Source organism: Emys orbicularis, chromosome 1, assembly GCF_028017835.1.
Source record: "Emys orbicularis isolate rEmyOrb1 chromosome 1, rEmyOrb1.hap1, whole genome shotgun sequence".
NCBI lineage: Eukaryota > Metazoa > Chordata > Testudines > Emydidae > Emys > Emys orbicularis.
Genome location: NC_088683.1, coordinates 256,638,383 through 256,664,627, shown reverse-complemented (window position 1 = coordinate 256,664,627; position 26,245 = coordinate 256,638,383). Strand labels below are relative to the sequence as shown.

General features: G+C 40.5%; 1 protein-coding gene across 1 annotated transcript in view; it reads left to right on the top strand.

Moving 5' to 3' along the window:
* TMCO3 (transmembrane and coiled-coil domains 3) overlaps positions 1-25,936 on the top strand; it is a 55,944-nt gene extending 30,008 nt beyond the window's left edge. Inside the window, exons 7-12 of the mRNA XM_065422251.1 lie at positions 6,569-6,686; positions 7,311-7,506; positions 15,170-15,320; positions 19,017-19,096; positions 19,786-19,935; positions 25,556-25,936. Of these exons, the coding sequence (XP_065278323.1) occupies positions 6,569-6,686; positions 7,311-7,506; positions 15,170-15,320; positions 19,017-19,096; positions 19,786-19,935; positions 25,556-25,669 (809 nt within the window). The 3' untranslated portion in view covers positions 25,670-25,936. The remainder of the gene's footprint in view (positions 1-6,568; positions 6,687-7,310; positions 7,507-15,169; positions 15,321-19,016; positions 19,097-19,785; positions 19,936-25,555) is intronic.
* Positions 25,937-26,245: the final 309 nt, after the last annotated feature.

The window sequence follows — 26,245 nt, the reverse complement described above, 5'->3', positions numbered from 1 at the left end:
CCCCAATGAGTCCCCTGCACCTGGACACCCCCCCCGAACCTGACACACCCAGACCCCTCCTTCTGATCCCCAACCAACTTCACCTTGACCCCCTGGAGAGTCCCATTACCCCTGCACCAGGAACCCTCAACAAGCCTCTGTGCATCCAGACCCCCCCATACCTGGACACCAAACTGAGCTGCTCCCACCACGCTAAGCCCCTCCACACTTGGATTTTGCCGGGCTGAGCCTGCCTGCCCACACCTGTGCACCTTGCGCAGAGGGGCAGGGCTCCCAGGGTGTTTCTGGGGCAGGCCCAGGCCTTGCGCTGTGTCAAGGTCAGGTGCAGCCTCACTGCTGAGTCCATGTCCTGGGACTGAGGGCTGGGGGGGAAGAGTTGCAGGGTGATCTCCCACCTCCATGCAGCCAGTGGCCTGTGCTCCCCACTGCCATTTTGGAGCCTCCATATTTATTTATTGACAAATTTGCAGAATTTTAAAATATTGTGTGCAGAATTTTTAATTTTTTGGTGCAGAATCTCACTGACAACTGTGCAACCTGTTGTGCTTCTTCGAGTGCTTGCACGTGTCCATTCCAATGTAGGTGTGTGCATGCCCTGAGCACAGTTGCTGGGATTTTTTCCCCTATTAGTATCCGTCGGGTTGGCTTGAGTGCCCTCTGGTGCCACGCGCTCATAGCACTGGTATAAAGGGCCTTGCTGACACCACTTCCCCCAGTTTTTCTTAGGCAGGAAGAAGTACCGCAGATCTCTGCTGACATTGAGGAAGTGACGGAGGCTCCTTGGCTGTCATAGCCTCTTTGTCATCCTCCCCAGACAAGGCAGTGGTGGCAGCAGGGATGTCCCCACCACAAGGCATTCCAGGATTTGTTAAAGTGGGAAGCCTCAAACTTGGGAATACAAGCAGAGGTGGTCAAGGAGACAATACATAGTCTCTTAGATATTTTGGCGGCGGTCCCCTCTAGAGTGGCTCTACCACTTAACGAGGCCATTATGGACCCAGTCAGGGCACTGTGACAAACCCCTACCTCCCTCTGTCCCTCCTGCAGTGAAACATACAGAACATAAATATTTTGTACCAGCTAAAGGGTACAAGTTCCTTTCCTTGCACCCTCCCCCAGGGTCCCTGGTTGTGGTGGCTGCCAATTAAAGGGATTGACAGGGTGAAGCAGGGTCCATGTCCAAAGCGAAAAGACCCAAAGAAATTGGACCTTTTTGTTCAGAAGGCCTACTCCACGGGCTTCTACAACTAGCACAGCGAACCAGCAAGCCTCGCGAGGCTGCTATGATTTTAATATGTGGGAGTCTGTGCTAAAATTTAAGGACTTGCTCTCCCAGGCATCTAGGCAAGAATTCTCATCCTTAGTCAAGGAAGGGAAGATTCCACAGCCAGATCAATGGCCACAGCTGTAACCATGCACAGGAGCTTGTGGTTGCAGTCCTCAGGGTTTCTGCATGAGGTGCAACAAATCCTTCAAAACCTCCCCTTTGAAGGGTCATGCTCTTTTCAGAGCAAATGGACGCTAGACTAGATAGCCTTAAAGACTCTAAGGTGACCTTGAAATCTTTGATCTGTATACCATGCCCTCAAAGCTGAAAAGAGAGAGAGAAGGAAGGGAAAAGAAAGAACTTTCTCCCAGCAGGCAGCTGACCTACCAGGAAATGTTTGTACCTACTGTGGGTGGATCTGTGGTTCTAAGATAGGGCTCCTGAATCATCTCAGGACCCATATGTATATTTGTGGTAGAGAATCAAGGGATCGCCGATGATATCCCCGCTGTATCCAGAAAGCACTACAAGCCCCAACAGACTGGCCTCTACTTTGCCCAGCCAGCAAGGCAAGATCAACAGAGGAGGAAGAGCAGGAGGTTCAGACGAAGGCCCCCTCCACCAACCTCCTCAGCAGGACCAATACAGATTGGCTCCAAACACTTGGGGACCTTGAAGCATTCATTTTGGTGAGACGCTCAAGGTCGACATTACAATCCCCTCAACACTGGATCCAGCTGCCCCTTTGTTTTCCAACCAACTCTTGCGCTTCTTCGATGCCTGGACCCACATTACCTCGGATCATTGGGTTCTAAGCACAGTAGAAATGGGATACACCATCCAGTTTTTGTCTACTCCAACTTCCCACCCCCTTTCCCTATCCATCTTCAGGGACCCTTCTCACGAGCAACTGTTGGAACAAGAAGTCCAATCCCTCCTTTCGGTGGGAGCCATGGAAGAGTTTCCGTTCCACCTAAGAGGAAAGGTGTTCTGTTCCTGTTACTTTCTAATCCTGAAAGCCAAGGGTGGTTTCAGACCAATCCTAGACCTGCATTGTCTCAACTGCTATCTCAAGAACTTAAAGTTCCACATGGTCTCCTTGGTGTCCATCATTCCCTTTCTGAATTCAAGAGATTGGTATGCCACCCTCGATCTCAAGGACACATACTTCCACATATCGATTTTCTGAGGCCACAGACGATTCCTAAGATTTGTCGTGAACCAAGTTCATTACCAGTCTGCGGTTCTTCCGTTTGGCCTGTCCATCACCCCATGGGTCTTCACCAAATGTATGGCAGTGGTGCCAGCTTTTCTCAGAAAAAAGGGAGTTCATGTATTCCCTTATCTCAACAACTGGCTGGTCAGAGGCTTGTCCAGAGCTCAAGTGAATCTGACATCAGTCTCATCCAGTCGACCTTCCAACCATTAGGCCTACTGGTAAACGACCAGAAATCCACCCTTATTCCTGTCCAAAGGATAGAGTTCATCGGTGCAGTTCTCAACTCCGTGCAGGCAAGGGCCCTTCTTCCGGATGATCACTTTTGTTCAATTACAGCCCTGATAAGATCCCTCCAGGCCTATCTGATCACGACTGCATGAAAGAGTCTGTCTTCTGGGCCACGTGGCTTCATGCACATACGTAGTGCAACACATGAGGCTATGTCTCTGATCTCTACAGGTCTGGTTGGCTGCAGTATAGTCTCCCTCACGTCATCACCTGGACATGGTGCTCACTGTTCCCGCTCAGGTCCTTGATTCACTGACATGGTGGCTGAACCACTGCATGGTATGTGCAGGGGTACCTGTTTTGCTGCCTCAACTATCAATGTCTCTAGTATCCGACATATCAGCCCTCAGCTGGGGAGCCCTCTTAGGGTCCCTCATGACTCAGGGCCTCTGGTCTCAAGAAGAGCTTTCCCTCCATATCAATGTCAGGGAGCTCCAGGCGGTCCACCTAGCCTGTCTGGTGTTCCTACCCCACATTACAAACAAGATCATTTTGGTTCTCAAAGACAACATGATGGCCATGTTATACACCAACAGACAGGGCAGAGCGCACCCTTCCCCCTTGTGTCAGGAAGCAATCCGGCTGTGGGAGCTCTGCATTGCACACTCAATCAGTTTAGAAGCGTCCTACCTTCCAGGAATGCAGAACCAGTTGGCAGATCACCTCAGCAGGTCTTTCTCCTCTCATCACAAGTGGTCCCTCCAACCGAACCTCACAAGGGACATCTTCCAACCATGGGGGACTCCCCTTATATATCTGTTTGCTACCCACAACAACAAGAAATGCCATCAGTTCTGCTCCCTGGGAAGCCACAATCCAGGGTCTCTTACAGACACGTTCCTGTTATCATGGATAAATCACCTGTTTTATGCATTCCCTCCTACCCCACTGATTCTGAAGGTTCTGATGAAGATCAAGTGGGACCGAGAGCAGGTCATTCTCCTAAACCCGGCATGACATAGGCAACATTGGCTCACCTCCCTCTGAGGCCTTTTGGTGGAGACCCTGCTACTGCTTCCACTTCACCCGGATCTGATCTCTCAAGAGCACGGTTGTCTGCTCAATCTGAACCTAAGCTCTCTTCATCTGATGGCCTGGAAATTCTATGGCTGAATCCTGAGGTGCAAGCTTGCTCGGAGCAGGTCCATAGAGTCCTACTGGGCTGTGGAAAACCCTCCACCAGGGCCACCTACCTTGCAAAATGGAAGCTGTTCTCCAGCTGGTCTTCCCAACAGGGAATTCCACCTACGCAGCCCTCTCTGCAGCTCATTTTGGAGTACCTCCTGCTGCTGAAACAAGGCCTGTCCCTCTCTTCAGTTCAAGGTTCACCTAGCAGCCATTTCAGCCTTTCATCCCAAGGTCAACAACCAGTCCATTTTTTTTTTTTCCACTCGAGATGGTTATCCATTTCCCCAAAGGCCTGGAGATGGTATGCCCCCAGGTTAGAAAACCCATTCCTCCCTGAGATCTAAACCTTGTCTTGTCGAAACTCACAGGTCCACCATTTGAGCCGTTAGCAACCTGCTTGTTGTTGCACCTCTCCTGGAAAGTGGTTGTCTTAGTGGCCATCACTTTGGCCAGAAGGGTTTCAGAAATCTGGGCCCTTACATTGGAATCCCCATATACAATCTTCTTCATGGATAAGGTTCAGCTGCATCCACACCTGTCATTCTTCCCAAAGGTGGTTTTGCAATTCCCCTGCAGTCAAGCAATCTTCCTACCAGTATTCTACTCTAAATGGCATGTGAACAGAGAGGAACGGCGCCTACAGTCCTTGGATGTTAGATGGGCTCTGGCTTTCTACATACAAAGAACCAAACTATTCCACAGATCAACTCAGCTGTTCATAGCAATAGCAGAGAGAATGAAGGGTCTTCCCATTTCTGCCCAGAGAATTTCATCCTGGATTATTTCATGCATCCAGGCATCTCACCCCCTGCTAATCTCATTCCATAAGATCACAGGCCTCCTCAGCTGCCTTCCTAGCACAAGTCCCTATTCAGTACATCTACAGAGCAGCAACCTGGTTGTCGGTGCATATGTTCTCAATGAACTATGGCATCACCCAGCAGGCTAGAGACGATGCCAACTTCAGTCATGCAGTCTTGCAGTCAGTCTGTCCTAGAACTCCAAGCCCACTTCCTGTACAACTGCTTGTGAGTTACCTACATTGGAATGGACAAGTGAAAGCACTCAAAGAAGAAAAAATAGTTACTAACCTTTCTGTAACTATTCTTCAAGGTATGTTGCACATGTCCATTCCAAAACCCACTCTCCTACCCCTCTGTTGGAGTCAGTCGATAAGAAGAAACTGAGGTGGAGCAGGGTCAGCAGGGTCCTTTTACTGGCGCTATGAGCATATAGCACCAGTGGGTGCTGGAGCCAATCTGACGTATACCAGTAGGGGGGAAAATTATTTTATGCTCAGGGCATACACATGCCTACATTAGAATGGACATGTGCAACACATCTGGAAGAACAACAGTTTACAGAAAGGTTAGTATGGTTATTTATCAATGGATTTGTGTAGATGTAACTGATCAGAAATTAACAAATAATTCTGATACAGAAGAAGTAATAGAATGCAGCTCAATCTCTTAGTTGTATTGGCTACACGGTGCTAACAGGACTGAAAAGCAACCTTATTTTTATCACTAAAGAAGCAGGTATGATTCTGAATGCACATATGGAATAGATATGGAAAGTCAGAAGAGTTTTACCTGAACACATTTCAGAGGAGAAATGTACCTTATGTAACGGCTCCTTTCCCCCCCCAATATTTTTGCCTCATAAGCTTTTTGCCCACCTCCTTTCTTCTTCCCCAAAGGTCTACTGTAATTAAGAAAGAAACTGCACTTCTCCTTAATGGACACTGACTTAGGTTTATTCACACCCCATTGCATGAAACTTAAAAGAAATATTTTATGCATGCTATGTCTATTCATCAGGCTTCTGTGTCTATCATTCTACAGCAGGGGTCTCAAACTTAATTTGCCGTAGGGCCAGTGCCAGTCCTCAAATCCTTCCAGTGGGCCAATAATGTCACTGAAGATGGTGTTCAGAAAAGAAAACGTTTTATTTTGAATTTCTTAGAAATAATAAAGCTGTCATACAACTTTCTACAATTCTTCACCTGCCAGAGAGTTTTTAGTGTTTGCCAGACACCTGGCAACGCTTCAGTTCTGTCAGTTTGTTGATGTTTGGCCTCAGTGACTGAGCAGTTGAAACCTCCAGGATTGCAGCAAGATGTGCATCAGATAGTTGTGTTCGGTATTTTGACTTGTTTATATTCATTGTGGGGGAAAAAAGTGATGCTGCCTCCATGGCTGACTCTGCCTGGCAACTAATGATGATATCTCTGTCCCTCTCCCCCAGCCAATGGGAGCTATGGGGGCGGCGCCTACAGTGGACATTGTCTGCAGCGTGTCTCTCCTCCCATCTCGCCTCCGAGGGCCGCAGATGGCCCGCGGGCCGGGAGTTTGAGACCCCTGTTCTACAGCATCTTAGTTAGTTTACAAAATAGAAATGATATACCCAATAACTGATCAGCTGGCTTTAACAAAAACTTATTTTTAATCCATGATAAAAGCTTCCTGTAAATGGCTTATAATTATTTCCATATTTAGATTGCCATAGTTGATTTAAAAAATATAAAGTATAACACTGTATTCTGTATCTTCAGTCAATGAAGAAGTCTCTAGATATATGGTTACTACTAACATTGTTACAGATACCATTAAATGTTTAATCTGCATCAAGCTACATTTTTATCCGCTTCTTTTTCTGACAAACAGGTGATATTGATTACAGTAGTGTACTACTTGGTATGCTGGTAATGCAGGATGTACAGCTTGGTTTATTTATAGCTGTTATGCCAACCCTTATTCAAGCAGGAGCCAGCACATACTCCAGGTAAAGACGTTTTAAAAATGTATTTATTACTTTATTTTGTCTCTGAAGAGGGCCTCATTGTTTTGTGGCTTATAGAATTTGCTCACCCATAAGCTTATGGATCTGTGTATGACTGTGACAAAACTATATTTAGAATTTTTAACGTTGGTTTCTCAAAACATGCTCATCCAATGCCATGTGTACCCTTACATTATTGATATGTATCATATTAAATCAGAACACCTCACACCAACACTTAACTTTTTTCCATCATTTGTTTTTTTACGTGATTTGTGTCATAAAATTAAACGCCTTCCATACCATCTCATTATACCCCATAATCATCCTACTGAAATATAAGCCTGAGTAAATTTATTGAGCCATATGCTGTGTCCTGAAGGTCAGCCAATACAGGCTGTGTTGGACCATATCGGGAGTAGATTCTAGACTTTAGCAGGAATTACTGGATGCTCTGCATTTTTGATAATTAGGACACGTATTGAGTTGCCTAAATATGAATTTAGGAAGCTAACTAGCAACCCGTTTTTGAAAACCTTTGCCATTAGATTTTTCACTTGGGGGAAACTGGTTTAAAGGCAAGAGAACAGGTAAAATAACATTTTTTTTTCTTTTTTTCTTTTCTAGCATTGTCATGGAAATACTGAGAATACTGATACTGATTGGCCAAATTCTCTTTTCTCTGGCTGCCGTTTTTCTTATATGTCTTGTTATAAAGACTTATCTCATAGGACCATATTATCGCAAGTTGCATGCGGAGAGTAAAGGGAATAAAGAAATCCTCATTTTAGGAATATCTGCTTTCATCTTTCTTATGTTAACGGTAATCTTTTAAAATAATAAAACATTTTTACATATCTTTGTACAGATTAATATGACATCAGTACCAAAAACACTGACACATTTAACCTTTATTACATATTTTCACAGTTCTGTAATTGGTATTTTAAAACCAAAACTCAAATGCATGGAGGATCAAAGCATCTAGCACATTTTAAGTTCTACTGCAATATAAGTGATAAGTAGTAATTGATTAGGAGTTACGGGTCAATAATTTTAATTTTATGTAACTTAAATAAAATCAGGTTGAACTTCAGCAGATAATTTTAAAGTAAAACTGTTTGTGTAAATTATCATATTAGTGTGTGGTGCAAGTAAAGGTCTGTTAGTCCTCGTTGTGTGCCCCAATTTTCTGAAGGTTTAAAATCCTATTTTCCAGTGCAGAAAACTGCTTTTTTTTTGTTTTGGGTTCTTTGTGGTGTTTTTATTTTTATTTTTAATAAATTTGAAAAATAATTTGAGGAGGGGGTTTTGAGTTACTGAAATCAAGTAAACTTTTTTCCTGTTACGTTTGTTTTTAACATTATTGGCTTACCAAATTTAGTCTTTACTACAGATTATTTGTTTCTTTTTGTGGGGGGACTTTTTTTAACCAGACTTTTTTCTTTAAAGGCTATAATGGATCCTTGAAGCCACTGTAGTTTTTTAGGACACATACACAAATTAAATTGTAGTAAGTTCTTGATAGATCTTAGAGGTATATTTCTCTTGTCCCAGTGTCCCTTCCATTAATTTAATGCTTCATATTCCACTCATCCAGTAGAGCAGACTGTTTGAGAACAGAAAGTGGCTATCACCTATAATATTTTACGAACTGTGGGTTTGAAATAGCACTGATATGGATTTGCAGAATCTGTTCATGCTCTGAATTTCTGCTGGTGTTACCATGCTTTAGATCATTGTTTCAGTTCTCCAAGTTTATGCTTTAGGACTAATAGTACAAGACAGAAGCAGAGTATGAAAGTGATGATAAAAGTGAGAGGAGCTTGTGGACTTGCTGTTTGTATTGTGAGCTTTTTAAAGCAAAATGTTGGCACTAAGACATTTTATAGGGAACAGAAGCAGGACCAAGATGGAGTAATGAAAACAACTAAGTTCAGCAAAATGTGCATAGAAGCTTTCAGATACATCCTGAGAAAATCTTGTCATTAAGACTTTGTCTACACTTGCGGCGCTGTGTAGGATACATGTAGCTACATGCCACAGTGAAAGGAAAGGCAGGTTGTGTCCACATTTGTAAGTGTGGTGTGTATCTACATGTGGCAGTGAAGGGCTCATGCAACTCTCTACTGCCAGTGTCTTTCCTGCAATGTGGAAAGGCTCCAGCAGGGTGGAGGCAGTGGGACACTACATTGCCAAATATAGCAGTGTAGACATGGGAGGCGCTGCTTGGCCATGTAGAGAGCCATGTAGTAGGGTACTCTACTCTATTTGCCGAACCATGCCTCACCATCTACACTGCTAGCTGGGTATGCATTGTCTGTATTGTACACACCACCCTAAGTGGAGACGTACCTTGAGAAAGGACTTGGGTATGCATGCCACTTTTTGCTAAGGGAGTACATCTTTTAATCTTTATAATTTAGGACATGTAAGAGGCTAACAGGAGAAGCATTTCACAATTCATAGACTTCTGTGTAATTTAGAAAAATGCCATTGCTGTAGAAGTGCTTGAGATTCCAATCCTTTTCTAAACAAGCGCAGCAGATTGTTAGGTCATATAAGTAAGAGAAGAAACAACTTATTCATAGTTTCTTGTAGATTTCCATTAACAAGCAGACATAATTTCTGTGAAGCACTCTTAATGGAAAGGCAATAGAGAAACTTAAAACAAAGTGTATAGTGGTGACTTTAGAAATCTGCTTAATCACGCAAAAATAAGTTGATTTCTATAGTAAGGGGTCGTATTTTATTTGAAATGGGCCTCCACTAGAAACATTAACATAAATTGTGCCTATCTGAAGTATTAGTAAAAGAGGAGTAGCACAACGTATACACAAGGATGTGTATTAGTGGGTTTAAGCCATAAAAGAAAGTGGAGTCCTTTTTTGGTACTTAAAGTGGAGAATGCAAATGTATACTATTGCTTTGAGTACTTTTGAATGAAAACTGACAGTTTTATTTCAAATATTTTATTAATGTATCAAAAAGAAAGTCATTATAGAAATATATCAGATGTAGCATATTGACAGATCAGGTTTGAGGCTGGAGGGAGATGACAGGTGTACCTCAAAATTCAGGTCTATTCTGAAAAATGGCTGTGAAAATGGCATTGTGTGTGGGTCTATCTTTATTGTTTCTTAATTATCTCCCCACTAAATGTACTCAAGTTAGAAGAAAAAACATCCTTTTACTTGTAACTGACAGCCTCACAATCTCAGTCTGGATTCTGAGAGTCAATTTGGAATCTTTCCACCATGTGTATTATCAACACTAATAAAGGCTCAGCAGATCAAATTAGGCCTTTGCGTAAGACCTCTGTCCAGATGTTCATCCTTCCAGTAGTGGCATCTGTTTTCCTAATCTCACACAAATATTTTTATTGCAGTTACCTTCAAATGTCATCACACTCCCCAGATAGCAGAACCCATCTACCTGTCCGATTTCTTTTCCATCCACGTACACTTTTGCATCTGTTGTCCAGTTTCCTACCTTTATAATCTTGATTTTCTCTGCATTTACTTTCAATCCAATTTTTGCTGCTTGCTATATAATGGGTAAAAGACCTCTCAGGAAGAATCAAAGTGTCACAGCTAATGCCCATCAGGGACTTTTCTGGACAGATATTGAAAACACATGAAGAGCAAGCCAGATGATAGAATATTTCCTTTCCATATTAAACTGTCTAAAGCTGACGATCATGCACAGGTTCAAGAGAAATGCCAATGCTAAATTAGAAATTGAAGAGGGACCAATAACACCCAATGAAATTAAACAGCCATCAAAAGCCTCAAACAAGGGAAAGCTCCTGGGTTTGACAGAATTCAAATAGAGGTACCACAGGTGGGAGGTGAAATTCTGATTGAGCAGCTAACAAAACTTAAACAAAATGTGAGTGAAAGAACAAGCGACACAAGACTGGAAAGATGGTATCATTGTGGCATTGCCAACAAAGAGTGATCTTACTCAATGCACAAATGGGGGAAATACTGTATTGCTATCAATCCTGAGCAAAGTATTGGCTACTGTTATGCTGAGTAGAATGTAGAAGGCAGTGGATGAAATATTACGACAACAGGCAGGGGTCCATGTGGATAGATCATATTGTGAACAGATATTCACTCTTTGCCAGATCATCGAAAAAAGCTACCTCTTGGCAGAAATCCATCTCAATCAACTTCCTTGACTTTAAGAAAGTGATTGATAGCAACCACAGAGAGACCCCTGGTCCATGGAATATTGCTAGAAGCTATGGGATACCAGGCAAGCTGATTAAAATAACGAGTTTTTATTATGGAAGTAGATGCACAGTAAGATTGGTTACAGGCTTGGGTGAGTGGTTCAGTATTGTGGCTGGTGTTAGACAAAGATGTGTGTTATCAACACTCTTTGCATTAGCAATACACAGGATGATGATGCAGGCACAAAAAGCATTGCAGATGGCACAAAATGAGTTAGCGACACGAGTTACACAACATTAACTTTGCCAGTGACATTACTTTACCAAATAAGATGTGGAACGGAATGATTGCCCTTACATCAGAGGTAGAACAGGAAGCAGCATCAATTGGATTGGAAATTGAATTAGAAATATTAGGATTGTCAAATCTTGTCAACCCCTTTTTGCTATAGGACTTCTTGAATGACTGTGTTGTTTGAGAGCTTTCTCAATTCTTTAATTAAAGGGATTAAGAAAGAGCTTTTATCTCGTATATTTTACTTAAATAGGTATGCTGTAGATTTTAATTGAAGAAACTCATTATATTTAGGGATACAAGAGAACTGGTAGGCACAGTTGAACAAAGATGAATACAAGGTTTCTGGCTAGGAATCTAACATTGATCTTTAAATAATCCTCATTCTTGCCTTTTCTTTTCTCTCTCTATCCTTTGCCCCCCTCCTGGCCATTCACATTGAGACATTAATTTGTGTCAAATTTGAGAGTTGCATGTTTTTGTCTAAAGGCATGAGTGAAATGAGTGTGTTTAATAGAAACACTTTCAATAGGGTAGTTTTGGTCAGATGAAGAATTTTGGTTTATTACGGTTTTATAAGGTTGTTTCATGAAATTACAATTGTCAATGTTTGAGAACTTTTCCAGGGGCAAGTCCCCAAATAAGCTGGGAGTCTGGAAGCTGCCAGGCCTTCATCTGCCACAGAGTTGTATAGACATTCTGGTGAATTTTAGTTTTTTAAAATAGATTATTATCAGGAGTTCAAAACTTAAACTCTGTTTTGTGATATGTATTTTTTCCAGTAATACTGAAAACCTTAAAAGGTTTGAGCTCACTGTAGCAAGCCTTGATGGTGGGAGGTTGGCATTGCAGAAAACACGTTGCAAGTGCCACAGTTGTGACTGCAAGCTCCTGGGACTTGTTTGCAAAACATAACAGTCCCATCCCTCCCTCGCCATCCCACTGCAGCCTCAGAGATGGGAGGGATAGTCTGGGCCAGCAGGAAGAAAAGCTCTCCCTTCTCCACCCCCACTTGGGATTAATGTAGGACCAGTTTTTTTGGACCTTGTTATGGGCATAATACTGGTTGCCTTTTTGAGGCTGGGGAAAAAATTCCCTCCAATTGGCCTACGCAATGTGTGTGTTTGTTTGTCACTTTCCTCTCCAAGCCCAGGGACCTTGTGTGTAGATTAGGTTGCAAAATTAATTTTGTTGCAGTTTGCAGGCGTTCAGTTCAGGTTATAGTTCAGTGGGGGTCTAATTTCCTGATGAACTGGAATTGGAAGCGGATTAGGAGACGGCATCTCCCAGAGAAGGTGGGAAATGGGTATGGGGCTCCTAATGACTGATAAATCAAGGAGACAGTGCCCTCTTTCCTACCAGCTTAACCCTCTGATGGGGAAAGGGGGCGGGTGATGGAGTCCCAGCAGCATTGCTGGGATCAGGTTAATGGGGTGGGGGCACAGACAGCAGCTCTCCACCGGGTGCTATAGATTACAAAGGAAGGATGACCTGGACTGGATGAGTTATTACCAGATAGATCCCAGATGCATTACTTAATAAAGTTGTGGTCTGGTTAAATCCCATTACTTGTATTTTTTCCTGCAGTGTTAGCTACTGTATGTGTAATACTAATACTGTAGGTTTTCCCATGATGGAATAGTAGTAAATATTTTGTGGGGTGAGGGTTTTATAATACTACTTTCATTCTGGGGCAGTGGTTCTCAAACTTTCCAGACTACTGTACCCCTTTCAGGAGTCTGATTTGTCTTGCTTACCCCAAGTTTCACCTCACTTAAAAACTACTTGCTTACAAAATCAGACATAAAAATACAAAGTGTCACAGCCACACTATTACTGAAAAATTACTTAATTTCTCATTTTTACCTTATAATTATAAAATAAAACAATTGGAATATAAATGTTGTACTTACATTTCAGTGTGTAGTGTATATATATAGAGCAGTATAAACAAGTTGTCGTATGAAATTTTAGTTTGTACTGCCTTTGCTAGTGCTTTTTATGTAGCCTGTTGTAAAACTAGGCAAATATCTAGATGGGTTAATGTACCCCCTGGAAGACCTCTGAGTACCCTCTGGGGTACGTGAACCACTGGTCTGGGGAGTAGACAAGTGAATGATAAAGCCACCATTTTCAGCTGACATGAGTTTTATGCTCTGTTTTACCTTCTCCTGCAGTAAATGGATAGATTGAGGCTTTTATGTTGGAGGGGAAAAAGAGGGTATTGTTTTATATTATTGTATATAATTTCTAGTTGGTTACTGTGTTTATGCATTGTTGACTTGTGGATGGTATGTCTCTCTCATATTTTATTTTAAGTTGTTACCTTGCTGAACAGTGATTTTTCATGACACCACAGTAGCGTGAAAATCTAGTTGAGGAGATTAAGAAAGAATTTACAAACACTGAATTAACCATCCCAAATTCAAATAATTAAAATGTAAACAATAATTATTTTGACACACAGCTCTTTAAATAACTTGACACATGAGCATGTGTTATATCTTAGTAGCAAAGGCATGTTTCAGATATGTGCTGAAAATGCTGTTCTTAAAGTATGTGTACTCCCTACAGTGCTTTCTTTTATAAATAATTTTTTTTAAATAATTTCTGTAAAATTTCTTTGACTCATATATTCCATCACATCCACCATCTTGTGTTTTCTTCTCTGTCAATGTGGTTTGAAGCTTTAACACTTCTCATAATTTTAAATTCCTGGTAAGAGCAGTCCATATTTTGAAAATAAAATTTAATTTAATTCTTAAAATATGGGGTATCCAGATGTGATATGGCAGCCTACATGGGCTATAATTTTCTTTTATTAGTTTGATTACTGGTAAATAACTATATTGTGTGATAGACCAATCCATATGATTAAATGTTTTGGAATTGCATCAAAATTCTGGACACAATGGAGTTGTTTGATCAGCAGTCATTCATTAATACTGACAAATACTCAGGTCTGTTTTAATTTTATTTGTGGATTCCAGTTCATAGTAAATAAGACATTCTAGGCAGTGCATATCTTGGGGATTATTGCTTTCCTCCATTGATTATAGTTTCTTGGGTTTAGGCCTCTAACTTTATACTGCAACACCATCCCAGGCATAAATGTACTGTGTAACACGTTATTGCTTAATCTAAATTAGGATGGAAATTGATTGTCAGTTTAATGTATTCCCTCAATATTTATGACATTGTCTTTCAGTAAGATGTCTGCCTGCAGCAGCAGGATTTTAAATACCAGTTATATTTATATATTTTATTTTTGAATACTTTTATATGTGATAAAAAGTTCTGCTCACTATTTAAACACTCAGAGCATTGTCTTCATTTTGCATGGTGCAATTTCCTTGTTTTTGTAAGCTTAAATTGGACTCTTGACAAACATTTTCGTTCCATTTCCTTTTTAATGCCATGGATCATAAACAGACAAGCAGTAACAGAAGAGCAATGTAACATCTTTCAAGTATGATAGGCTCTACTTCAGCAGAGCACTTACGTATACATGCTTAAATTCAGCCCTATTCAGCAAAGCACTTAAGCGTGTTCTTAAATCCCATTAACAATGGAATTTAAGCAAGTAATCTTGTCCCAGATTATAAATTCAGACTATTTATCCTTGTTTAACAATTTGCTGGTTTAAATTAGTTTAATTAGGTGAAATCCAATCTCTGTTGAAATCAATGGGAGTCGGTGGGACTAGATGTTATTCCTGGAGCATGATACAAGAAGTCTTAAAGTGCAGGATGGAAAATTTACAATTATGTTTCTAGAGGGGTCTCTAGTTTAGTTTATTAATAATCTAGATTACCACAGTAAATACATTACTGTAGAATAATATATTGAAATAAATCTTATAAATTCCTTTCATTGTTGAAATTGTATTGAGATGCAGTAAGTAATACATTAAATCCCAATGCAGTATTTTTGTAGTCTATAACTGTAAACTATCATAATAATTGATGACAGACAGAGAATTGGAATAAACTTTCCTTTCTTCTTTAACAGATTACAGAGCTATTGGATGTTTCAATGGAATTGGGATGCTTCTTAGCGGGAGCACTGATCTCTTCTCAGGGTCACATGGTTACTGAAGAGATTATGTCCTGTATTGAACCAATACGTGACTTTCTTGCCATCATTTTCTTTGCATCTATAGGTAACTTTTTTAGAAAATTAATTGAAAGTGTCAGACTGCAAGTCTACCTTGAAGTGTGGGTGGAGGGGCGGGAGGGTTTACGGGATTTTTATTTTGTAAAAATATTAAGAAAAGTATTCGCTAACTACATTAACTTACTAATGTTTTATTTTTAAATACAGCATTGAAATATTTTATGGATGTGTAAATTAAATCTGTAATGTTAACTCTGGCCTCTTATTGGCATTTAAAAATGCAAATTCTTGAGTAAGCGTTAAATCTCTCAATTGAATTGGACCTGTTTTACACACGGAGCTAAAATGCTTTCAGTTAAAACGGTTTAAAAACAAAACAAAACACACTACTCTTCTGTGTTTATTCCCTGCTTTGGATATTTCTTCTTATACTAAAAGTAATTTATGCTGATTAGTCAGATTGTTGAATAGGCGATTCTTAAAATAAATTGATTTTTAGGGGGAGGGTGAATTTGGCAGGCTAATGTAAAACTTTTGGGTATGTACAAGTGACTGGGTTGGAATATTCATAGCTGAAGGTTCTCAGCTGAACTGTTAAACTACCAAGGGACATTTCAAGACACAGACAGCCTCAAGCCATTCCACATCCTACTTGGTATGACCAAGCGTGGGTGCATCCCCCCCATTCCCTTGTTGCCCCCCTCAGTGGCCATATTGGGAACCTTGGGCTGCCTATCATCAGCAGGTCTCCAAGGCATCTAGCTCCCGGATTCAGTGCCAGAGTCTGCGCTCTTCTGTTCCTTCCACCCCTCCATCTCAGTCCCCACCATAGGAGGAGTTGTTTGAAGAACAAGAAAAAAGAGCTAGTGAGGCTACCCCTTAAACAAATATTTATTTGTCCTCCTCTGATGAGGCATTTATCTCACCCCCACAGATGATTTCAGACAATTTCAGGACCTGATGAACAGTCACTGACACTCTCCATATTCCCTTGGAAGAAGTCCAAGAGTTCCAACATAGACTTATTGGATTTTCTTCATACTCCCTCTTCTACTCAAGTAGCCTTGCCCATAATTGAGGCTTTTCTAGAGCCCACAAAAACAATTTGGCAAATCCCTGACACAGCGCCACCAACTTGTAAGAGGGCAGATACAAAAATACTCCATTCCTGCTAGAGGTTGGCATTTTTCTTCACACATCCAGCCCCCAACTCTTTGGCTGTGGATGCTGTGAATGAATGCAACAGACATCATTAAAAATGACCCTCCCTACCCCATGATAAAGATCTAAAGCATTTGGACCACTGTGATTGCAAGAGCTACTCATCTGCCACTGTGTAGTTCAGAATTGCTAATTATCAGGTGCTCCTTGCTAAATATAACCACATTAAGTATAGCAAGTTTAACTCCTTTATTGAACATCCTCCTCACAGGATAGTTTAAGGCCATCTTCACTGAAGACCAGCTCCTAGCAATAACTTCTTTACAAGTTTCCCTCAAAGTAGCTGATATGGCAGCTCACTCCATCTCCACAGCTGTTGTCATGTGGTGAGCCTCATGGCTGCAGCCTTCCGGAATCTTAAGGGAAGATATATATATATATCTTGTAAGGACATAACTCAAAAAAAGAAAAGGTTACTTACTTTGTACAGTACCTGGAGTTCTTCAAGATGTTTGTTCATATGGATGCTCCACTACCTGCACTCCTTCCCCCCTGCTTCAGAATCTTTTTTACATGGGATTGAGAAGGAACCAAGTGCAGTTTGTCCATCACAGCCCTATATACCCTTGTACTCCTGAGGGAATTCTGTGCCAAAATATTAAAAATTCTGTGCACGGTATTTTCAGATTCTGCAAAATTCTGAATATTTTATTTGTCAAAATAACACAATATAATCACACCAGTTTCAATTATTTTTGGTCATTTATTTCAAAATACCTGTCAGCAAGTATGTCTGTAACAATACAGACAACAAAAAAGATTCAGGAACTGTTTTTTGACAAATAGATTTCTTACTGGAATCTGCAGAAAAGGACCTAGGGGTCACAGTGGACGAGAAGCTGGATATGAGTCAACAGTGTGCTCTTGTTGCCAAGAAGGCTAACGGCATTTTGGGCTGTATAAGTAGGGGCATTGCCAGCAGATAGAGGGACGTGATCGTTCCCCTTTATTCGACATTGGTGAGGCCTCATCTGGAGTAGTGTGTCCGGTTTTGGGCCCCACACTACAAGAAGGATGTGGAAAAATTGGAAAGAGTCCAGCGGAGGGCAACAAAAATGATTAGGGGTCTGGAGCGCATGACTTATGAGGAGAGGCTGAGGGAACTGGGATTGTTTAGTCTCCAGAAGAGAAGAATGAGGGGGGATTTGATAGCAGCCTTCAACTACCTGAAGGGGGGTTCCAAAGAGGATGGAACTCGGCTGTTCTCAATGGTGGCAGATGACAGAACAAGGAGCAATGGTCTCAAGTTGCAGTGGGGGAGGTCTAGGTTGGATATTAGGAAACACTATTTCACTAGGAGGGTGGTGAAGCACTGGAATGCGTTACCTAGGGAGGTGGTGGATACACAACTACAATACAGAACCATATTTCCTGCACCCCTCGGAAGCAGTGCAAAGGCTTGGGAGAGTCAGGGGTAATGGAGGAGCTGAGGGAGAGGGAAGTAAATTACTGGGAAGCAGCCTGGGTGTGAACTTGGAGGGTTGTTAGGTATGTGTGTGGGGAAAAATATGGAACAGGTGTTTTTGTGGGGCAGGGAAGGATTATTAGGGAGCTTCCACATGCAGACCTTGGCTGACCCCTAGCCTCTCCCATTCAGTCAGGCACATCTGTCCCTGTCCCCATGTGTTCCTGCACACCCATGTGTCCCTCCACCCCCACTCAGACATCCACTCCCCCATCCATATGTGTCCCTGTACCACCTCCCCCTGTCCCCATGTGTCTCTGTGCCCCCATTCAGCCACCCCCGTCCCTATGTGGTTCTGCATCCCTTCCCCCATCACCATGTGGCCCTGTGCCACCACTCCCATTCAGCCCCTGCCCCATTCTGTCCTCCCACTAGCCTTTATGCGCCCCTGTCTCCTGACCTGATCTGAAGACGCTGTGAAGAAGGCAGGTTCTTTGTCTTTCCTAGCTGTCAGGACACAGCAGCAGCTCCCAATCACCACAGTGCCCTCTGGTGGGCAAAATGCGGAACTGCAGCAACATTTTGGCAGAAGCTTTTTTCTGCACCAATAAAAATATGTGCATCTCGTTAATTATGCACATATGCAGTAGTGCAGAATTCTCCCAGGAGTAACCCTTGGTACAAAGCATGAGGATAGCTCGGGTGTGTGCATGGACCAAACAAGCATTGCTATCACCTACCAAAAAATCTCTGATCAAAGGGGCCTGGGGCATATGCACACCTAAAGTGGAACACGCATAGGGACAAACGTTTGAAGAACTCCAGTTACTTTACAAGTTAAGAAATCTTTCCTAATCTTGTAGCTTTCCCCCCAGAACAACCAACTAAACAAAAGCAAAAGAAATCACAATTATCTTGTAACATAACTATGTTGTTCCAGTGATTTCCACAGATGTATTTAAGAGAAACTATTAAAAAGAAAACCAGTCAGGATTTCATCATCCTATGTTTGTTTAGAAATGTACATGTAAATGTTCTTATGTTATATTCACTATTACTGGAAAATGATATGGTAAAGCAATAATATTTGTAACCCATTCTCGGTTTCTCTTACAGGGCTTCATGTTTTCCCCACCTTTGTAATATATGAACTCACAGTCTTGCTATTTCTTACATTATCAGTGGTAATAATGAAGGTATCTTTTTTTTTCTTTATCCTTTGATAACATAGGTATTTTAAGTGCTGCATGCCATATAATACACATAATATTTAAACATACATGCTTAAATATAGAATTGTCATTTTGGCAAAGATTTCTTCTGAATACTGTGTGTGTCTGTGAGATATAGTAAATGTTTTTATTATAATAATTAATAATACCTAGTACTTTTCATCAGTAGATCTCAAAGCACTTCACAGTATTTGATGTATTTATCCTTGCAACACCCCTGTGAACTAGGGAAATATGTAAAGTGTTATTACTGAAGAATGTATTTAATATCAGTTTTTGCTATATATTCTGTAATTTTTACTTAGTGTTATATTTTGATGTGAGACTCCAGTATTTAATGGGACTTTTTAACATTAAAGGAGGCAGTTAAATTTAGATTGACATCCATGTGTCTAGATTTTGTGGGATGTATGCAAGCATTATCAAATACTTTCACTATACCAAATTCTGTACTACTTTTAGACTGTATAAAGGACAGCTGCTAGTGAACAGTCTGATTTAAGTGTTTAAATGCATAGTAACTGTTGAACAGCACAATGGTCTTCTGAAACAATACACGGTAATAGAATACCTGGTATAACTGTTGTTGTATTGATTACAGAGAGCATGCTGTTTTATCTACCATACTTCTAAAAACAAACTGTTTTCTAAAGTTTGTTTTGGCAGTGCTTGTCCTTTCTCTGATTCTTCCAAAGAGCAGCCAGTATATCAAATGGATTGTCTCAGCAGGGCTGGCACAAGTCAGTGAGTTTTCTTTTGTTCTGGGAAGTAGAGCACGCAGAGCAGGGATCATTTCTCGAGAGGTGAGCTATTTATAGATGTTCCCTTCATTTTTAGTAACTGAGTAGTTGATTGGGTTTTGACACTATATTGTATCTGAAACATACAGTGTAAATTGGTAATCTTTTGGTATCATCTTGCACACGCTGACTAAATGAAATAGGCCTGCATAAATCAGAAGATATTTGATGCATGCAAGTCTTTCATAAATATAACTTATCTAAATAACTTATCTTTCCCTTTTGGGTAACTTGTTTTAATTTAGCACAGTCTTTAATTCTATAAAGAATTAACAGCTATAAAGTTTTGTACTTGATGGAGAATTTCTGATGACACCCAAATTATTAAAGCTAAGATTGAAGACCCTTTAAAATATCATAGATATATATGTAACTGATAGTTATTGAAAAGGACTAATGAAATAACAGTGGGCTACAGCTACAGAGAGTGTGGACAGGAGACGTACTAGTTTCCCAAACTTATCTGTCAGCATGCCTTAATCTTGATTTACAAAACCTGTCGGCTTAAATCCTTTAAGCAAAAATGACCAGCTTTCCCATAAGTTATGAAAACATGCACTACAGTGAGACCATCAGATGCATTTTCAAGCTATTAGAACCTTGTTCTCTAGAGGGAAAGCTTGTTGTATGAGCTGTAATGAACTGTGGCTGCAAATGTAATAAATTTGTCAATAGAAATTGAGCCCACAATCGCAGCACAAAAAACAATATAAATAAATCTACTACTTGAGCTAAAGAACTTTATTCTGCGATAGCAGTAGGCTGTATAGTTGATGGGGCCAGTTAAATATAAGGGAGACATAAAAACATAGTGTATTATATAGGCATTCTGACTAATGGCCCTATGCTCCCCTCCATAACATGAAGTTATAAAAACTGCACTTTTGTAAAATAGTTGCAGCCTGTGCAAACGGAGATCACAATGAAAGTTTGGGGCCCGCTTGTGTGTGCATGGAGTTCTTGTTGCTTATTTTTGTAAGCTCTGAGACCAAGAATTATGGCACCTTTCCTATCTTTGTTCCCCCAGATGATTTTACATAGAATCATAGAAGTCTAGGATTGAAAGGGACCTCAATAGGTCATCTAGTCCAGACCCCTACACTCAAGGCAGGACTAAGTAATAACTAGGCTGTTCCTGACAGGTGTTTGTCTAACCTGTTCTTAAAAACCTCCAGTGACAGAGATTCCATAACCTCCCTAGGCAATTTATTCCAGTGCATAGCCACCCTGACAGTTTGGAAGTTTTTCCTAATGTCCAACCTAAACTTGCTGCAATTTAAGCCCACTGCTTCTTGTCCTATCCTCAGAGATTAAGGAGAACAATTTTTCACCTCATCCTTGTAACAACCTTTTATGTACTTGAAAACTTATCATCTCCCCCCTCAGTCTTCTCTTCTCCAGACTAAACAAACCCAATTTTTTGAATCTTTCCTCAGAAGTCATTAGTTCTAGACTTTTAATCATTTTTGTTGCTCTTCTCTGGAATTTCTCCAATTTGTTCACATCTTTCCTGAAATATGGCACCCAGAACTGGACACAATGCTCCAATTGAGGCCTTATCAGCATGGAATGGAGTGGAAGAATTACTTCTTGTGTCTTGCTTACAACACTCTTACTGATACATCCCAGAATGTTTGCTTTTTTTGCAACATTGTTACACTGCTGACTCATATTTAGCTTGTGATCCACTTTAACCCCAGATCCCTTTCCGCAGTACTCCTTCCTACGCGGTCATTTCCCATTTTGTATGTGTGCAATTGAGCGTTCCTTCCTAAATGGAGTACTTTGCATTTGTCCTTATTGAATTTCATCCTATTTACTTCAGACCATTTCTCCAGTTTGTCCAGATCATTTTGAATTTTAATCCTATTCTCCAAAGCACTTGGTATCGTCTGCAAACTTTATACGTGTACACTCTGTGCCATTATCTAAATAATTTATAAAGATATTGAACCGAACCTAGGTCCAATCCCTGCCAGACCCCACTCGATATGCCCTTCCAGCTTGACTGTGAACCACTAATATCTACTCTCTGAGAATGGTTTTCCAACCAGTTATGCACCCACCTTTAGAGTAGCTCCATCTAGGCTATATTTCCCATAGTTTTTTTTATGAGACGGTCATGCAAGATCAAAAGCTTTACTTAAGTCAACATAAGAACATAAGAACATAAGAAAGGCCGTACTGGGTCAGACCAAAGGTCCATCTAGCCCAGTATCTGTCTACCGACAGTGGCCAATGCCAGGTGCCCCAGAGGGAGTGAACCTAACAGGCAATGATCAAGTGATCTCTCTCCTGCCATCCATCTCCATCCTCTGACGAACAGAGGCTAGGGACACCATTCTTACCTATTCTGGCTAATAGCCATTTATGGACTTAGCCACCATGAATTTATCCAGTCCCCTTTTAAACATTGTTATAGTCCTAGCCTTCACAACCTCCTCAGGTAAGGAGTTCCACAAGTTGACTGTGCGCTGCGTGAAGAAGAACTTCCTTTTATTTGTTTTAAACCTGCTGCCTATTAATTTCTTTTGGTGACCCCTAGTTCTTGTATTATGGGAATAAGTAAATAACTTTTCCTTATCCACTTTCTCAACATCACTCATGATTTTATATACCTCTATCATGTCCCCCCTTAGTCTTCTCTTTTCCAAACTGAAGAGTCCTAGCCTCTTTAATCTTTCCTCATATGGGACCCTCTCTAAACCCTTAATCATTTTAGTTGCTCTTTTCTGAACCTTTTCTAGTGCTAGAATATCTTTTTTGAGGTGAGGAGACCACATCTGTACACAGTATTCGAGATGTGGGCGAACCATGGATTTATATAAGGGCAATAATATATTCTCAGTCTTATTCTCTATCCCCTTTTTAATGATTCCTAACATCCTGTTTGCTTTTTTGACCGCCTCTGCACACTGCGTGGACATCTTTAGAGAACTATCCACGATGACGCCAAGATCTTTTTCCTGACTCGTTGTAGCTAAATTAGCCCCCATCATGTTGTATGTATAGTTGGGGTTATTTTTTCCAATGTGCATTACTTTACATTTATCCACATTAAATTTCATTTGCCATTTTGTTGCCCAATCACTTAGTTTTGTGAGATCTTTTTGAAGTTCTTCACAATCTGCTTTGGTCTTAACTATCTTGAGTAGTTTAGTATCATCTGCAAACTTTGCCACCTCACTGTTTACCCCTTTCTCCAGATCATTTATGAATAAATTGAATAGGATAGGTCCTAGGACTGACCCTTGGGGAACACCACTAGTTACCCCTCTCCATTCTGAGAATTTACCATTAATTCCTACCCTTTGTTCCCTGTCCTTTAACCAGTTCTCAATCCATGAAAGGACCTTCCCTTTTATCCCATGACAGCTTAATTTACGTAAGAGCCTTTGGTGAGGGACCTTGTCAAAGGCTTTCTGGAAATCTAAGTACACTATGTCCACCGGATCCCCCTTGTCCACATGTTTGTTGACCCCTTCAAAGAACTCTAATAGATTAGTAAGACACGATTTCCCTTTACAGAAACCATGTTGACTATTGCTCAAGAGTTTATGTTTTTCTATGTGTCTGACAATTTTGTTCTTTACTATTGTTTCAACTAATTTGCCCGGTACCAACGTTAGACTTACCGGTCTGTAATTGCCGGGATCACCCCTAGAGCCCTTTTTAAATATTGGCGTTACATTAGCTAACTTCCAGTCATTGGGTACCGAAGCCGATTTAAAGGACAGGTTACAAACCTTAGTTAATAGTTCCGCAACTTCACATTTGAGTTCTTTCAGAACTCTTGGGTGAATGCCATCTGGTCCCGGTGACTTGTTAATGTTGAGTTTATCAATTAATTCCAAAACCTCCTCTAGTGATACTTCAATCTGTGACAGTTCCTCAGATTTGTCACCTACAAAAGCCAGCTCAGGTTTGGGAATCTCCCTAACATCCTCAGCCGTGAAGACTGAAGCAAAGAATCCATTTAGTTTCTCCGCAATGACTTTATCATCTTTAAGCGCTCCTTTTGTATTTTCATCGTCAAGGGGCCCCACTGGTTGTTTAGCAGGCTTCCTGCTTCTGATGTACTTAAAAAACATTTTGTTATTACCTTTGGAGTTTTTGGCTAGCCGTTCTTCAAACTCCTCTTTGGCTTTTCTTATTACACTCTTGCACTTAAGTTGGCAGTGTTTGTGCTCCTTTCTATTTGCCTCACTAGGATTTGACTTCCACTTTTTAAAGGAAGTCTTTTTATCTCTCACTGCTTCTTTTACATGGTTGTTAAGCCACGGTGGCTCTTTTTTAGTTCTTTTACTGTTTTTCTTAATTTGGGGTATACATTGAAGTTGAGCCTCTATTATGGTGTCTTTAAAAAGGGCCCACGCAACTTGCAGGGATTTCACTTTAGTCACTGAACCTTTTAACTTTTGTCTAACTAACCCCCTCATTTTTGTATAGTTCCCCCTTTTGAAATTAAAGGCCACAGTGTTGGGCAGTTGAGGTGTTCTTCCCACCACAGGGATGTTGAATGCTATTGTATTATGGTCACTATTTCCAAGCGGTCCCGCTATAGTTACCTCTTGGACCAGCTCCTGCGCTCCACTCAGGATTAAATCTAGAGTCGCCTCTCCCCTTGTGGGTTCCCGTACCAGCTGCTCCATGAAGCAGTCATTTAAAGTATCGAGAAATTTTATCTCTGCATTTCGTCCTGAAGTGAAATGTTCCCAGTCAATATGGGGATAATTGAAATCCCCCACTATTATTGGGTTCTTTATTTTGATAGCCTCTCTAATTTCCCTTAGCATTTCATCATCACTATTACTGTCCTGGTCAGGTGGTCGATAATAGATCCCTAATGTTATATTTTTACTAGAGCATGAAATTTCTATCCATAGAGACTCTATGGAACCTGTGGATTCGCTTAAGATTTTTACTTCATTTGAATCTACACTTTCTTTAACATATAGTGCCACTCCTCCCCCTGCACGGCCTGTTCTGTCCTTCCGATATATTTTGTACCCCGGAATGATTGTGTCCCATTGATTGCTCTCAGTCCACCAGGTTTCTGTGATGCCTATTATATCTATATCTATAAGTCAAGGTATAGCACTTAAATTTCCAAAAATAAACTATCAATTTTTAAAGACTTAAACAGCTTTTTTCTGATTTTTGAATTAAAAGTAACTATTTTAAACTTTTCAGGATGTACAGTCATATAGTTATACCTTTTAGAATGAATGTAAGCACTCAGGGTATGGATTATGGCTTGATTTTTATCTGTGAAATAGCTAGCACACTTTGGTGTTAATTAACATCAAATATAGAATTTTTGAGTGTAGTTGGTACTTGGCCTTTGGTCTTGTCCCTTATTGAATCCCATGGATTGCATTTTTAAAATTGTCCTGTAAATATACCAATAATTATTTGCATTTCACTACTTAATATGTGTATACATTTGCATGTGCAATTGCAGGCACAGAGTTAGAGGCCTATCTGAGGCCTCTGTGAAAAGTGGTCCAGAAATTTCCTAATTGGCATACCTCATTAACCTTCCCACACCTTCCTTAGTTTATTGAATAACTATGAATATGAACTGTAGAGAAGTAATGCCATTCTGATCTCCAATTTTCAGGTATATCTCCTTATTTTGAGTGTAACTACTCTAAGCCTTTTGCTTGCCCCAGCACTGTGGAGAGCTGCAACTATGAAATGTGTACCAAGACCAGAAAGACGATCAAGTATCTGACAAGACTTGTACGGAAATAATAAATTTTCTTTGGAAAGAATCTCCTCATTGCTCATTGTGTTTCTATGCAGCTAGAAAACAGGAGGTTTTGATATTCCTCTAAACATGCACTTGGTTCTGAGCCTTATACTGATTTTAAGAAACAAAACACTACATAAAAAAAGGTTGGTATTTTAATGATTGCACAGCTTTTACAAAACTTTGTCACATATTAGAATCGGCCAGAATAACTTTTGATTTTGATCCAATCAGTTACACAGAGTAGAAATTATTTTTTTAAATATTGCATCATGCAATCGCCTTGAATATTTTGCCTGTATGTGCCTTTTTATTACATTGATTTTCATCCTCTACTGTTCATTCATCACAAAATTTTGTTTTTGTTTTTAAAAAAAGAAAGAAAAAGAGGGGAAGGAAAAAAAAGAAAATTCAAGTTATTTTATGGTGCCCATGGTACCTTCTTAAAATAACTCTTGAGAAAGTTGGTTATACATTCAAGAGTTAATATGCTGGTCTGACATCAGTCACAAACCATATATACCGTAGTGTGTAAACTCTAGCCCTTTAAGGCAGAGA